This window comes from Lithobates pipiens, unplaced genomic scaffold, assembly GCF_037356315.1.
Source record: "Lithobates pipiens isolate NorthernLeopardFrog02 unplaced genomic scaffold, aLitPip1_a1.2 Scaffold_13, whole genome shotgun sequence".
NCBI lineage: Eukaryota > Metazoa > Chordata > Amphibia > Anura > Ranidae > Lithobates > Lithobates pipiens.
In genome coordinates, this window is record NW_027507718.1 from 77,588,343 (window position 1) to 77,605,759 (window position 17,417).

Here is a 17,417-nt window from a genome sequence, read left to right on the forward strand (position 1 = left end):
GCATATTCTTCAAAACTAACAGAATCGTTAGAGCACAGTACTGTCCCCTTAAGCTATTGGTATTTTAAATTTGTATGAATGTTTTCCTTATCTGTGTGCATAATGTTATACACTGCAAGTTAGTCAAGATGATTAAAAGGAAATAGAACATGCCTTCTGGGCTTAGACCCGTTCTTAGCAATGTAGCATTTTACATCTGCAGAGATGAAAATTTATACCTGGCAAATAAAATTAGACTTAGGATATAAAGATGATAACTTAGAACAACCGGGTGACAGTCCAAACTGCAGTACTCAAATAATTCCAATTACTCACTCCACCTTTACATAAATGAAAGTGAGCATTTCCTGTTCAGTATGTTATTATGCTAACATGATGTTTGTCATTCCATAATAACAAGATGACAGCATTCATTACCTGGCCATATGGCATTTGTTTGAGTACAAGCAATCAAATCATTTGCTCTAAATTGCTGTACTTCTTCCACGACATTATCTGTAAATAAACGGAAGACACTACACGGGTCTCTAGATATGTAATTACTGCCTGGGTTTAGTGTGAAACAACTCACTCTTTTCTTTCAAATCTACTCTGAAAAAAAAAAAAGTTCTTAACAACTGAGAAACACTGGAGAAAGATCTACTATTTATAGATAAACCATATGCTAAAATACAAATGGAGTATTGAATGTGCACAGATAGATAGATAGATAGATAGATAGATAGATAGATAGATAGATAGATAGATAGATCAAAGTGCCTTTGGCAGGAGTTCCCAACCTCTGTCTGCATGTACTTCGGACAGGTCATGTTTACAGGATTTTCTTCACCTTACCCAGGTGCTGAGTGAGGTTAATGCCAATAGACTGGTATTAATGGTTGCTAAAATACTAAAAATCATGGCCTGTTGGGGAGTATCTGAGGACTGATCTTGAAAACCATAGATCTATGACATCACTTGTAAAATAAAAATGTACGACACAATATTGTCTGAACATGTTGCTATAAAATGAAAACACCAAGTGGGATATTCTGTCATGGTCAACATGGTTTATTTTACCATAGATGTAATAACATTTTACCCATCCATAAAAAAATCGCCCAAGAATGGAAGCTGACAAATGTGTGTAACTCCACACCTATTTGTCACCATGTCTGTATCTGACAATCTCTGTGTTCATCTAACATGTCTGCATCAATTAGTAGTTTAAAAAGTCAATATATTACAAAGGATAATGCAACCTCCTGTAATAATGTACATCATAGGCATGCACACAGGGTAGGCCTGGGCACAACCTAATCCCCCATGCAGCGTTGGTGTAGCCCCATGCTGGCTGTCTCTCAAGATCTGCCCGCTGGGCTGACAGGTGGCACTGATTAGAAGCACTGACAGAGTAGAGAGGAGTTTCACATTGAGCAGATTGTTCATCAAGCTGCTCAGTGTAATACTTCATATTCCCATTGCACACATTCCTGGATAAGCTCACAAAGTTTGGGTGCTGCAGCAACAACCAGCTGGATACTGGTTCAAGTCACAAAGTAGATATTTGCCAGCACACCATGGATCGACACAAAGTAGCGTCCAAACTGATTATTTATTGCATGATCAAAATAATCCATATGCATCTCACTTAGTTTACTTCGGACATTACATTGATGATGTGGTCATCATCTGGGATGGTCCCAAATCATCCATTCCCATACAACACTGCAATACCAATACTATGGGAATGTCATTTACCTCCATGTCCGATATTAATAATTCTAAGTCCAAAAAGGCAAGCTTATTCCATCAAAACATCATTTGTGCAGAGAACTACATAAAGCCCACCTCCTGCAACTCCTATTTACATTTTAATAGTTGCCATCATCATCCCCGTTGGGTAAACAATATCCCTATAAGTCAGTTTTGTAGACTTAAAGCGGAGGTCCACCCTAAAGTGGACCTTCCGCTCATTGGAATCCTCCCCCCCTACGGCGCCACAATTGGCACCTTTCAGGGGGGAGGGGGGTGCGGGTACCTGTACAGTACAGGTATCTGAACCCACTTCCGGCATAGCTATCTGCGGAAAGGGGCGTAGATTACGCCCCTTTCCGAAAGTCCCCCGCTGCCTGCTGGGAAACACACGGATCCCAGAGGCAGCGGGACCATCCTTATTGCGCAGCGCGACTCGCGCATGCGCAGTAGGGAACGGGGAAATGAAGCTGAAAGGCTTCACTTCCTGATTCCCATACCCAAGATGGCGGCGGCAGCACCCGAGAGACGATCGAGAGATCGGCTTCGGGTGCCGACATCGCGGGCGTGCTGGGCGGGTAAGTGTCCTTATTTTAAAAGTCAGCAGCTGCAGTATTTGTAGCTGATGGCTTTTTTTTAAAGAAAAACGGCGGAACTCCCGGCGGACTCCCGCTTTAAACACAAATGTACTCGTATACAAAATTATAACACCCACGGTAATTTACTTAAGACAACATTTTTAAGAAAAGGGATACCCGAATGAAATTGTTGAAGATGCTTTTCAACACTATCTCCACAAAGACATTAGGAGTGGTAGAGATGCCAAACCGATTGACAGTTCTCAATCTGTCCGATTTGTCACGCAATTCCATAACAAATTTAGGAAGATGGAAAAGATCTTTGTAAGACACTGGCCTATATTGAGGGAGCTTAAATCTATAGTCAGTGACTGACCTCTTGTCACGTACAGACAAGCAAAAAAACATCAAAGCCCAAATAGCCCCCAGCAAAATCAAAACACTACAAGGGGCACCACTAGTGCCCCCTTAACATTTTTCAATATTAAAAGGTATCTACCAGTTTAAAAAAAAAACTATGTCTCACATGCGCTCATCTGACACATAGGCAGAAAGAATTTTTCTGCAAAGGTAAACAGGATACAATACCAGATTTTATTTTACATGTTCTTCTGAATATGTAGTATAAGGTTTGACCTGCCCATGTGGCCTGACTTACATTGGTCGTACCATTCGTAAACTTTGAAAATGGTTTGGGGGACTTCAGAATCTTGTAGAAAAGGCCACTGATAAACATAGTGTTCCGAGACATTTCAAATAATTTCACAAACAGTCATCCTTAGGATTACGTGTTTGGGTTATAGAGGCCATTTCCAAAACATTTCCTACTGCTGAACATTATAAAAGATTATGTGAGAGAGAAAATTATTGGATTTATTTCTTGGATTTCTCATCATCAGGAGGCTTCAATGAAGGTATTGAAATTAATACTGTATTATAGTAACAGAGTAACACTTTAATATTATTATAACAACATCTTCTCTATTAACCATATTATTAATAATGTTTTAAGATTTTTTTTTAAGAAGTTTTTTGAACATCTCCATATGACCCTTGTGCTGCACTTAGTTAATTCTTAGCCTTTGCAATAGGTTTCACTCTAGAGATTACATATGTATACATACATACATATACACATATATCTCTACATCTACACACGTGTTAATTTTTAGTTAATTTTAACCACTTGCCGCCCGCCATATAGAAATATGACATCGGCAAAGTGGTTTCAATATCCTGACTGGTGTCATATGATGTTCAGCAGGATATCACGCTGCAGCACGCCCCCCGGCGGCAATCATTGTTGCGATGTGTCAGTCTGACACACCGCAACACTGATCTCGGTAAAGAGTCTCTGGTGGAGAATTTTTACCACGTGATCAGCCGTGCCCAATCACCAGTGTAAATAGGAAGAGCCGTTGATCGGCTTTTCCTCACTTGCATCTGTCAGACGTGAGTAGAGGAGAGCTGATCGGCTGCTCATCTGACAGGGGGCGTCTGTTCTATCAGAACAGACCCCCCTGAGGATGCCATCACTGGACCACCAGTGATGCCACTAGGATCAGCAGGGACGCCACTAGGACCACCAGGGATGTCACCACTAGGTATGCCACCCTAGACCAACAGGGATGCCAATCAGTGCCCACAATGGATGCCAGTGACCACAATGAGCATCACTGATTGGCAGACATTATTGTTTGGCACTGATTGGCATCCATTCGTACAATCAATAAGTGTACATCAGTGTCTCTATCAGTGCCCATCCGTGTCACCTATCAGTGCCCATCCGTGTCACCTATCAGTGCCCATCCGTGCCGCCTATGTGTACCCATCAGTGCCGCCTATGTGTACCCATCAGTGCCGCCTATGTGTACCCATCAGTGCTGCCTATGTGTATCCATCAGTGCTGCATATCAGTGCCACCTATCAGTGCCCACCAATGCTGCCCATTGGTGCTGCTTTATCAGTGCCCGTCTGTGCAGCCCCCATCAGCAAAGGAGAAAACTTGCTTATTTACAAAGTTTTTTTAACAGAAAGAAAAAAAATCTCAAAATTTTCTGTCTTTTTTTTTTTATTTGTTTAGCAGAAAATAAAAATCCCAGAGGTGATCAAATATCACCAAAAGAAAGATCTATTTGTGGAAACCAAATAATAAAAATGTAGTTTAGGTACAGTGTTGTATGGCCACTTGTCATTGTCATTCAAAGTGCGACAGCGCTGAAAGCTGAAAATTGGTCTGGGCAGGAAGGTTTATAAGTGCCCAGTATTGAAGTGGTTAATTTTTATTGATTTAATGTACAAAGAGGTATTTTTGTATTATATCATAGATTATATTTTTTTTTTATTATTGGTTGCTTGCTAGACTTAATCTTAGTTCCATCATGAATTTTAATCCAAATCCTAATTTTAATCTCAATTTAAATTAATCATAATAGGTTTTGGCATATCATATACAGTAATATATCATATTGTATACATGATTTGTCCCTATGTACAAGTTTTGTACAGATGTACTTACTCCTCTATATGCCTATCTATATGTGGTAAAATATAACCCAAATGATTAGGCCGCATAGCTGGTATTAACACCAATTAATTAATATCTAGTGATTGTTTATTATTGATTTTTTATCATTAATTTATATAAAGTTTTTTACTTAATTGATTTTTTTATAATTTCTAAAAAAAAATGTAAGTATTACCACTATCTTTTCATAGATATACCATTGCCAGATAAATCATAATAAGTGTCATAGTCAAATAGTAGCCATTTATTAGTTAATGCAGTGTCTTAGCCGTGATATCGTAGTACTGCTATTATTATTATTATTATTGTTGTTTTTATGTCGCCATGGTTACTTGTTACTGGAGCCCGTTTAGTATAGCGTGTGTGTTTATATAATACAGTGAAGCCCGAGGAAGGAGCTCGCAAGTCTCTTCACTTGCGGAACCAGTTATAACTAATATATGTCGGTCCGGAGGCACATAGGAGGGGTAATGTAAAAAGCCTTATGGCTAATGAATTTCAAATCACGGTCTAACTATATGATATACAACATATATCTGCCTACTAGGTGGAAATATAGCAGTATACTGCAGTGATATGGAGAGTTTTGTTTGAAGTGGACGGTGACAGGTTGTTGTTACTTTGTGACCGTATAATATGAGGATAACGCCAATGCGTCCAACAATGGTAACGCCAGATTGACTGTTATTAATGGGATACTGATAGTATATGTTCATCCTCAATAGATTTGCAATACTCACTGACGAAAAGTGTCAACAAGTTGGGACTATATTGGACTAAATTAAAGTCAGGAGAATTTTGTTACAAACACTATCTTCTTGGGAGAGTCTAATTGTATAACGAAACTGTGTATAACACCGGAAAAAAGTATGGAATTTCATATTTATGAAGTGCTACAAATATATGAACTTGCTAGAACGCAATCTTAGGATGACCGCTGATCCACAAATGTTAGAGTTGTAGGGTTATGTGACTCGAGTAGTAGAAAATTTGGTTAAGTTAAAAACTCTGCAACCCTAGGGGCTGCGCATGTGCTGTTTTTTAGCCCAAATATTATTAATGAATTCATTTTTGATGACATAGCATGTTTTATGCATGAGAGGCTATCGGCACATACGCAGCTATAAAGGCGCCTCGTTCATTAATTGTTGTACGTATGTCTTTTGTCTGTTGTTGGTGTATATAGGTAGTTGCATAGTATGAATAGAACTGTGGGGAACTAATAGGATGTATAGGTAGAGCATAGTAAGGGCGTTTTTAGTAGGCCATCTGGCCAAGCTAATTTTATGTATAAATTTTAGCAATTTAATAAACTTTTTAGATTTATACAATTTCCAACTTATTAATTGCTCACTAAGGCTAGAGTAGCCACCTTTACCACCTTGGAATGCCCTTTCTCTTAAGTGTGTCCTAAGGTGGAAAAAAATCTTCTTTAATTGACTTTGATATACGTCCCAGGATTGGACATGTGATCTGTCTGTCAAAGTATTGGGGCCAAGAGGCGGGGCTGTATGTGACAGGGAGTGCGTTGAACACACGGCAATTGAAATGTAAGCTGTTACAGCGAGGTCCCTGCGCTCTGATAATGCTCGCCACCACACCCCCACCCCCCCCCCCCCCCCCCCCAGCCCTCATTTTCCACTCGCAAAATGCAAGTAGGTGAGGAAAATTTAAGGGCTGAGGTACAACATTTGAGGGTTGAGAGATAAAATGCTCCAGCAGCCCCACTCCCCCCACGCCCCCGTGACAGTGGGCAGGGGTTCCTCTTCCTGCAGTCTCTTCTCAAAAACAGTGCAGCTTACACAGCAGCATCATTCTTCAATCTGTAAATGAATGAACTACTAATGCTGTTTTCCACCATGGCAGATGGCTTATAGTTCATGGATTCTTCCTGCTCTTTAGTAACTGTCTTCCCATACAGAAGGTATGGGTAGACAGCTGTACTGAGAGTCTGCAGGAGCCTAAGATTGCACCTGCGATCTACTTATCATAGGTGCAATGATATGCAGGCTCCTGCAGAAAAAAAAATGAATGCATTTTGTTTTCTGCACATTTTTTTTTCATTATTTGTTTCCCAAAAGATGAACGTAGCCCTTAACGTTTTCTGCAAAACAAGGAAATCAGTGTATTCCCTTTAAGCTTATGCATCATAAAAGTACCTTCTGCAATGTGTACTGTACAGTATCTCCTGTATTTTTCTTTGGAGTGCTGCTCCTGACATTTTCTTCTTTTCCAAGTCCTAAGAGCAACTCTGTAACAAAAATAAAAGGAAACAAAAATTACATACGTAGAAATATAAAAAGTCACTTCACACAGAAGCCACGATGACAAGTTTGTTATGTCATCACAAAAACAATGAGAACGCTACCTATTCTGAATAAATTGATCTATTTTCTTGTCAAGTTTTTGGACAGTCTCTAAGCACTGACCTTTTTCAAAGTCTAGTGTCATACAATTACAAAGCCTTTGGAACATCATAGTTATTTCCTTTTTTTTGTTATACAGTACGAACTTTACAAAGGTACAATGCATCTACAGGTTAAAGATACTGTACTTTTATTCCTGTTTTCATTCTTTTATAGACTGCACCGTCTTTTGCCTTGAAAGCAAAATTCATTGCCTTTTTATCTATAGTCTCAGACAGTTTTATTCTCCGGGTCTTGTCCCCCTGCTAGGAGGATCAGAGTGATTGGTGAACAAAGCAAATCGTAACAGAATTAGGATGGAGTAAAACTTTAAACCTCTTTTTTCCACACATTCAGCAGACGTTTATTTCACTTTGTAGGATAAAGCACATCGATTAAGAAATGTGTAACGTGAACTGTTTGGGTCAGAGCCTGTCCATCAACCAGCTTTGCCATTTAAGAAGTGAATGAAACTACATGGCATAAATGTATCACAATTACTGGTAAAAACTGTAACTGCAAAGAAAGTCACATTGTAGTAAACACAAAAATGCAAATGCAGACATTTGACAACATTACCATCTTTAAAAATTGCATGGATAACAGGTGTGAAGAAGCTAGTAACCCACAAGAGCCAGATATCACTTACTATAGCCAGATTAATGTAATTCCGGTTAGCTGCTCTGAGTTGCTTCACTTTCTACATTGCTATCTCAATTGCTAATGCTAAACACATGAAAAAAAAAAATTGTAAAAAAGTAAGTACACCCCAAGTAAATTGATGGCCTTTTCAAAATATCTGAACAGGAAAACATTGGATCTTGATGCAAATACTGCTGATGGATAAAGGTGATATTCTTGAACACATTTTCTAAATGAACAATTCTTTCCTTGCAGTATAGCATACATTAAGGGACACAGGATTAAAGTGTATCTGTGTGCTGTGAGTGCACGTGTACTGTGAGTACCCGAGTGCTGAGAGTGCACATGTGCTTTGAGAGCATGTGTGCTGTAGATGCTCGTGTGCTGTGAGTGCACAAGTTCTGTCAGTACATGAATGCTGTGAGTGCACGTGTGCTACAAGTACCTGTGTATTGTATTGTTGAGTAGCTGTGGATTGTTGAGTATTAGTGTCAGGAAGCTAGTTTTTAGGTAATTTGGACAGGTTATAATCCCCCATTCCCCATTAAATTAGTGGGTACGATGCCTGGCGGGTGCATGTATTCGTTCCTTGATCATCCGATCAAGGGTGAATACTGCTGTGCAAAATGTAAGCACGTTGTTTTCCTGGAAGCCCAGGTTCTGAATCTAGGGAAGCAACTGTCAACACTGAGAAGACTCTCCATACTAAAGGAGAGTTGGGATCGTATCTGGCAGGGGCCAGTACAGAGGTAGGTGGAGATAAAGAGGAGCAGGCACCAAAGCAGAGTAGATGGATGACAGTCAAGTAGAGTAGAGGTCAGTGGCGGCTGGTGAAGTTTTTGGATGGGGGGGCGCCAGACCCCGCCCATCATGACCCCGCCCACCATTTTGGTCCCTCCCACTTCTCATAAAACACACCCCTTATGTAATCGGAAAAAAAATTTGACGTGGGTTCCCCCTCCGAGAGCATACCAGGCCCTTAGGTCTGGTATGGATTCCAAGGAGAACCCCCTACGCCGAAAAAACGGCGTGGGGGTCCCCCCAGATCCACACCAGACCCTTATCCGAGCACGCTACCCGGCAGGCCAGGAAAGGGGGTGGGGACGAGCGGGCGCCCCCCCCCCCTCCTGAGCCGTACCAGGCCGCGTGCCCTCAACATGGGGGGGTGCCTTGGGGGAGGGGGGCGTGCGGCCCCCCCACCCCAAAGCACCTTGTCCCCATGTTGATGAGGACAAGGGCCTCTTCCCGACAACCCTGGCCGTTGGTTGTCGGGGTCTGCGGGCGGGGGGCTTATCGGAATCCGGGAGCCCCCTTTAATATGGGGGCCCCGGATACCGGCCCCCCACCCTATGTGAATGAGTATGGGGTACAATGTACCCCTACCCATTCACCTGTGAAAAAAAGTACAAAAAAAAAAACACAGCACAGGGTTAAAATATTTTATTGCACAGCTCCGGGGGTCTTCCGTCTTCGGGGGTCTTCTCGCCGGACTCCTCCGCTATCTTCTTGTAGCTCTTTTACTAGCGGAGGAGCCCAGCATTCTTCTTCGTCGCCGCGGCCTCTTCTTCCGACTTTGGGGGTCTTGTCCCCCTCTTCGGTTCTTCTGCCGGGCCACCGCGCCTTCTCATAGCTCTTTTACAGGCGGTGGCCCAGTCTTCTGTCGCCGCCTCCGCCCGTTCTTCTTCTTCTTCTTCTCCAGGAGATGTTGCCTCGACGATCTCCCTGGCCGGAATGCCAGGGACGCGCTGCGCTGCTACTTATATAGGGACAATGGGGCGGTGTCACATGGGTTGATGTCACATGGGTTGGTCACATGGGTTGATGTCACAGTCGCCATGAGACATCAACCCATGTGACATCAACCCATGTGACACCGCCCCATTGTTCTTCTATAAAAGTGGCAGCGCAGCGCGTCCCTGGCATTCCGGCCAGGGAGATCGTCGAGGCAACATCTCCTGGAGAAGAAGGAGAAGAAGAAGAAGAACGGGCGGCGGCGGCGGCGGCAGCAGAAGACCGGGCCACCGCCTCTAAAAGAGCTATAAGAAGGCGCGGTGGCCCGGCAGAAGAACCGAAGAGGGGGACAAGACCCCCGAAGTCGGGAGAAGAGGCCGGCGGCGAGGAAGAAAGCCAGACTCCTCCGCTAGCAAAAGAGCTACAAGAAGATAGCGGAGGAGTCCGGCGAGAAGACCCCCGAAGACGGAAGACCCCCGGAGCTGTGCAATAAAATATTTTAACCCTGTGTTGTGTTTTTTTTTTGTACTTTTTTTCACAGGTGAATGGGTAGGGGTACATTGTACCCCATACTCATTCACATAGGGTGGGGGGCCGGTATCCGGGCCCCCTTATTAAAGGGGGCTCCCGGATTCCGATAAGCCCCCCGCCCGCAGACCCCGACAACCAACGGCCAGGGTTGTCGGGAAGAGGCCCTTGTCCTCATCAACATGGGGACAAGGTGCTTTGGGGCATTGTCTATACCTGCACTTGAGAAAGGAGCGCGCATGCCCGAACGAGGCTTGCGCAAGCTCAGAAACGCGTTGTGCTTTTGGGTACCCCCCCAGCTGATGTCACACGCTGTCCGCAAGCCAGTCTGATTCTCTGTGCACCACAGAACACAGCAGAGCTTCCCCTAGTGCGCTGTGGAGGAGGATTCATCCAGTAACAGCACCAGCGAAAGGGAACAGTGATTTGACTATCAAACGGAGGACAATAATAATTATGGATGTAAGTGAGACTTTTATTAATTGTATAAAATAAATGCACTTTTTACTGATTTGGCGCTCTTCTATATATTCCTTTATTGGTATCCTATTCATGAGATGACTTCACTCTAAAGAAGCAGCTGCCGCAGGTGATTGTGCACATACATCCCTTATCCTCTAAGGACAGCAAGCAACCTTTCTGGATCTTCAGCAAATTCCAAGTACTGTTTTCTCAGATAACTTTTTTAAAAACATCTTGCTTTTATAAAAACTGTTTTGAATCTATTTTAATGAACAATACAGACTGAACTGAAAAGGACACACCAGTATCTTTTAAAGCGCTAGTATTTTGTGTTTTTTTTTTTTTCATCAAGGTGCTTTGGGGTGGGGGGGCCGCACGCCCCCCTCCCCCAAGGCACCCCCCATGTTGAGGGCACACGGCCTGGTACGGCTCAGGAGGGGGGGGGGGCGCCCGCTCGTCCCCACCCCCTTTCCTGGCCGGCCGGGTAGCGTGCTCGGATAAGGGTCTGGTGTGGATCTGGGGGGGACCCCCACGCCGTTTTTTCGGCGTAGGGGGTTCCCCTTGGAATCCATACCAGACCTAAGGGCCTGGTATGCTCTCGGAGGGGGAACCCACGTCAAATTTTTTTTCAGAAATTTGGCGTGGAGTTCCCCCTTCAGAGCTCATTCTCTGATTGGCCACTGCAAAAGTCGCCTGGCCTGGGGAAACCTTTCTGGCTGTGAAAGCTTTTTGCATTCATTCAGCTAAATGCACGAACATTCTCCACAAAGTAGAGGCTAGAAAGCCTTTATGCGGTGACTCACCTCTCACTGTCTGGCAGCTCCGCTCGGGCTAAGGAACGGAGCTGCCTACGTCACTTCCGGGTTTCGTGAAGCAGCCGAAAGCCGGAAGTGACTGCCTGTCTAAGAATGACAATGCTCCTGCCCGTAGAATCACAGTGATTTTACGGGCGGAAGCTAGTCGGCGTTCTGCAGTGCGCCGCAAGGCGGGTTTTTAACCCGCAAATGAAGCGCCATGGATGCAATCTTGTGATTGCATGGACGTGGCGCTTCTCATAGTGCACTGTGGCCGGCGCCACAGTACACTATGTTAAATTGTTAAATGACATTTTTTTTTTTTTTTAAATGTCTTAAAGGGCCCGTTTATTTATTTTTTTACTTTTTTTTTTTTTTTTTACACCTAGGGAGAGGGGGGGCAGTGCCCGGGCGCCCCCTATGGGCGGGCCGCCACTGGTAGAGGTGAAAGTGCCAGGGAGGCTGGTCCTGGGCTGGAACATCCCAATAAGTATGCCCTGTTGAGTGACATTGGTGAAACCAGTCAGGGACCAGCATTGCTGGAGCTGAGTGACTCCTCTAGCTGCCAGGAGAATAACTCCTCCAGTGAGGGCGGGAGTAAAGCCAAGGGAAAGGAAAGACAGTTTCTGGTGGTAAGGGACTCAATTCTTAGGAGGACAGAGTGGGCAATCTGGCAGGACCTGAAGCGCCAAACTGTATGTTTTCTACCGGGCTCTCGGGTTTGGCACATCACAAATCTGGTGGACAGATTACTGGGAGGGGCTGGGGAAGACCCAGCTGTCATGGTGCACGTTGGCACCAATGACAAAAACAGAGGAAGAGGAAGAAGGAGTGTCCTAAAAAATGATTTTAGGGACTTAGGAGCTAGATTGAGGAAAAGGACCTCCAAGGTAGTATTCTTAGAAATACTACCGGTACCTCGAGCCACACCAGAAAGGCAAAGGGAGATTATGGAAGTAAACAAGTGGCTGAGGAGCTGGTGTAGAAAGGAGGGGTTTGGGTTCATGAAGAACTGGGCCGAATTCTCAGTCAGTTGGCAGCTCTTTAGCAGGGACAGACTGCACCTAAATGGGGAAGGTGCAGATCGGCTGGGAGTGAAGGTGGCTGACAAGTTAGTGGGCTTTTAAACTAAGTGATGGGGGGAGGGTCCAGCGGTAGAGATAGTCAGCGTGGAACAAATTCCAGAGGGTAGTATTGGAGGCATTAGTGGTAGGTTGACTAAAGCACCTAGCCCAGAGGTAAGTACAGTACCAAGTCCTATTTGCAACCTCAGAACACCCAATAAGGAGATTGTATGCGATGGTCTAAACTACGTGGCATGTTCACAAATGCCAGGAGTCTGGCAGAGAAGATGGAAGAATTAGCGCTACTGTGGTAGGAGAAGGATTTAGATTTTGTAGGAATTTCAGAGACTTGGTTCAACAGCTGGAAACCATTCAAGTGTATTCCCTATATTGCAGGGATAGAGAGGGTAAAAAGGGGGAGGGGTATGCCTGTATATCAAAAATGATGTACAATTGAATGTGAGAGACAGCATCACTACGGGAGGCAGGGAGGAGGTGGAATCCATATGGGTAGAGCTTCAAAAGGGAGTAAACTAAAGGGAAATAAAACAGGGAGTATGCTATAGGCCTCCTAACCAGAGGGAGGAGGGGGACATCCTATCACAATATGGATTAGCGGCAAGGATGGGAAGTGTCATTATAATGGGGGAATTTAAATTATCCAGACATAGACTGGGTGGAAGGAACTGAGCATTCATCTAAAGCTTGCTATTTCCTAATGTCTTGAAGGACAATTTCATGGGTCAGATGGTAAATGCACTAACTAGAAACAAAGCGATACTAGACCTACTGATTACCAACAATACAGACCTGATCACGGATGTGGAAATATGGGGCAATTTAGGAAACAGCGATCACAAGTCAATTCGTTTCAGTATAAATCACACAAATAGGAAACATAAGGGGAATACACTGAATTTCAAAAGAGCCAACTTCCCTAAACTATGATCCTTGCTAGAAGACACTAAATGGGATAAAATCTTAGCAACAAAGAACACGGAGGAAAAATGGGTATGCTTTAAGAGCATATTAAAAAAGGGTATTAGCCAATGTATCCCAATGGGAAATTAATTGAAAGAGCTAATAAAAGTCCTGAGTGGCTTAGATCCAATGTAAGAATGCATATAAAAGCAAAGGAGAAGGTCTTCAAAAGATACAAAGGCTGAGGTATCATCAATCAGCATTCCAACAAAGAATGCAACAAGAAATGTAAGGGTGCAATCAGGGAGGCTAAGATACAATACAAAAGGCACATAGCGGAGGAGAGTAAAAAAAATCCCAAGAAATTCTTTAACCACTTAAGCCCTGGACCAATTTGCAGCCAAAGGACCAGGCCCCTTTTTGCGATTCGGCACTGCGTCGCTTTAACTGACAATTGTGCAGTCATGCGATGTGGCTCCCAAACAAAATTGGCGTCCTTTTTTTCCCCGCAAATAGAGCTTTCTTTTGTTGGTATTTGATAACCTCTGCGGTTTTTATTTTTTGCGTTATAAACAAAAATAGAGCCACAATTTTAAAAAAAATGCAATATTTTTTACTTTTTGCTATAATAAATATCTCCAAAAAATATATAAGAAAACATTTTTTTTCCTCAGTTTAGGCCGATATGTATTCTTCTAGATATTTTTGGTAAAAAAAAATAAATAAATCGCACTTAGCGATTATTGATATTGGTTTGCGCAAAAGTTATAGTGTTTACAAAATAAGGGATACTTTTATAGCATTTCTATTCATTTTTACTAGTAATGGCAGCGATCAGTGATTCTTATTGTGACTGTGACATTATGGTGGACATATCAGACATTTTTGACACATTTTTGGGGCCATTGTCATTTATACAGCAATCAGTGCTATTTAAATGCACTGATTCTTGCGTAAATGACACTGGCAGTGAAGGAGTTAACCACTAGGGGACGGGGAAGGGTTAAGTGTGTGTGTGTTTTTTTTTTTATTTAACTGTAGGGGGACGTGGCTTGGCGTCTGACGTCACTGATCGTCTTTTCCTATAACAGGGAACAGACGATCAGTGACAGGTTCAGTAGGAAGCATGGGGAGAGGTTTGTTCTTTATACAGACATCTCCTTGTTCTTCAGCTCTGTGACCCGATCGTGGGACACCAGCGGCGATCGGGTCTGCTGGTCCCGTGGCCACGGAGCTCAGGACCGCCTCCTGCACATATAAGTCGGCAGAATGGCACAGCTGGGCACAAGCACATACCTGTATGTTGCTTTTTAAGTGACCAGCCGTGGGTCGGGAGCACGCCGCTGGTATGTACAGGTATGTGCTTGTGCCCAGCTGTGCCATTCTGCCAACGTATATGTGCAGGAGGAGGTCCTTAAGCGGTTAAGTATACAAATAGTAAGAAAGGGAGGTCAGATCATATTGGTCCCACAAAGAATGATGTAGGGAATCTGGTTACTAAGGATGGAGAAATGGCGAAGGTATTGAATTTATTCTTCTTCTCAGTCTTCACAAGAGAAACGAGGGGTTTCGTTAAACAAAGCTGCAATGTTTCTCCTCAGGACACGTCAAAGGAAGCTCCCTCATGGCTAACAGAGGGTAGAATTAGAAATAGACTTGAAAAACATAACATTAATAAGTCACCAGGACCAGAACACATGCACCTGAGGGTCCTTAAGGAACTCAATCAAGTAATTGCTAGACCATTGTTCTTAATTTTTACGAACAGTCTACTGACTGGAATGGTACCCGCTGATTGGAGAAAAGCCAATGTAGCACCAATATTCAAAAAAGGGCCAAGATACATCCCTGGGAATTACAGACCAGTTAGCCCAACATCAACAATAACAGCAAGCTCTTGGAGGGGATGATAAGGGGATGATAAGAGACTAGATTTCTGTAATAACAACTGTATCATTAGCAGTAATAAGCACGGATTCATGAAGAATCGTTCTTTCCAAACCAGTCTATTAACCTTCTATGAGGAGGTGAGCTGCCATCTGGATAAAGGAAGGTCCGTAGATGGGGTGTATCTGGATTTTACTAAGGCATTTGATACAGTTCCCCATAAACATTTACTGTACAAACCAAGGTCTGTCGGCATGGAACATGGGGTGAGTACACGGATTGAAAACTGGCTACAGGGACGAGTTCAGAAGGTAGTGATAAATGGGGAGTACTCAGAATGGTCTGGTGTGGAAAGTGGGGTCCGCAGGGTTCTGTCCTGGGTCCAAACCTATTTAATTTATTCATAAACGACCTGGAGGATGGGATAAACAGCTCAATCTCAGTATTTGCTGACAATGCTAAGTAGGGCAATCATTTCTCTGCAGGATGTGGAAACCTTGTAGGAAGATCTGAACAAATTAATGGGGTGGGCAACTGCATGGCAAATGAGGTTTAATCATGAAAAATGTAAAATAATGCATTTGGGTGGCAAAAACATAAATGCAATCTACTCACAAGGGGGAGAACCTCTGTGAATCTAGGATGGAAAAGGACCTGGGGGTCAGAGTAGATGATAGGCTCAGCAATAGCATGCAATGCCAAGTTGCTGCAAGCAAAGCCAACAGAATATTGGCAAGCATTAAAAAGGGGATTAATGCCAGAGATAAAACGATAATTCTCCCACTCTACAAGACTCCCGTCTGACCGCATCTACAGTATGGCTTCCAATTCTGGGCACCAGTCCTCAGGAAGGATGTTCTTGAACTGCAGAGAGTCAAGAGAAGGGCAACAAAGCTAATAAAAGGGACTGGAAGACCTTAGTTATGAGATAATGTTACGAGCACTGAACCTATTCTCTCTGGAGAAGAGATGCTTGAGAGAGGATATGATTTCAATGTATAAATACTTTACTGGTGACCCCACAATAGGGATAAAACTTTTCCCACAAAAGGGAATTTAAAAAGACACACAGCCATTCACTAAAATTAATTAGAAGAGAAGCGGTTTAACCTTAAACTGCATAGAGGGTTCTTTACTGTTAGAGCAGTAAGGAAGTGAAATGCTCTTCCACAGGCAGTGGTTTCAGCAGGGAGCATCGATAATTTCAATAAACTATTAGATAAGCAACTGAACGACCATACGGGGATATACAATGTAATACTGATATAAAAGCACACACATAGGTTGGACTTGATGGACTTGTGTCTTTTTCAATGTCACCAACTATGTAACTTAGCTGGGCACATATATCTGCAGTGTTTTCCTATCTCTCTTCAAAGCACTGAGTTCCAGTAGCTTTGTCCTGCTCTGTTCCTCTGTTATCAGCCTGATAACTTTTGACAAGCTCTCAGAGACGGGAGATAGAAGTTTTAGTCGGGGAGGTTGCGATTAATAGAGTAGCAAACGGCTAAACTGTACACAGGAAACCTCTGCATGTGTGGAGATTCAACCTCTTTTCCTCCAGACAAAGAGTGCCCCCTTGTCCTCTGTAATGACCTTAAAGTGGATAACGCAACACCAAAATTTCAGTTTCTGATGTCACTTTTCCTGGCAGCTGTGGCCAGGGAAAAAGCTAAAGGACTACAAACTGTGCTCAATGAGCTTCAGTGGAGTGCTGGGGAGATATCAGGGGTCTAATATCCCCTGCTGTCTCATTTAAGAGGACATATAGATATGCTATTACATAGGGGGATATTGGTCCCCTATGTAATAGCAATACAAAGTAAAAACATTAAAATGGTATACGCAAGCAATTAAAACGCCCTCCAAAAATATTTGAACCACCCCCACTTACACACACACACACACACACACACACATATGTAAACGCACATTTTTAACCCTGGGAAATAATACTCTGAACTCACAGGTGAAAGATGTGTTGAGACCTTAAAGTAGTGAAGACTAACAGATGTCTCTCCACTCTGTCCCCATCACGGGGAAAAAGCCTTGGAATCAGACTTGGCTGGCTTGGAGGGTCATATGCTCTTATGAAACATAATGGTCTTAGACTTTGTGTTGAAGACAGAGGAATGATGAGTAAC

The 17,417-nt window shown here is 43.2% G+C and overlaps 1 protein-coding gene across 2 annotated transcripts in view; it reads right to left on the reverse strand.

The window, feature by feature from the left end:
* The window catches only part of CNTLN (centlein), a 580,120-nt gene that overhangs the window by 248,853 nt on the left and 313,850 nt on the right, over window positions 1–17,417 (reverse strand). For both annotated transcript variants that reach the window (XM_077475235.1, XM_077475234.1), the window contains exon 15: window positions 6,999–7,090. In XM_077475235.1, coding sequence (XP_077331361.1) covers window positions 6,999–7,090 — 92 coding nt within the window. The remainder of the gene's footprint in view (window positions 1–6,998; window positions 7,091–17,417) is intronic.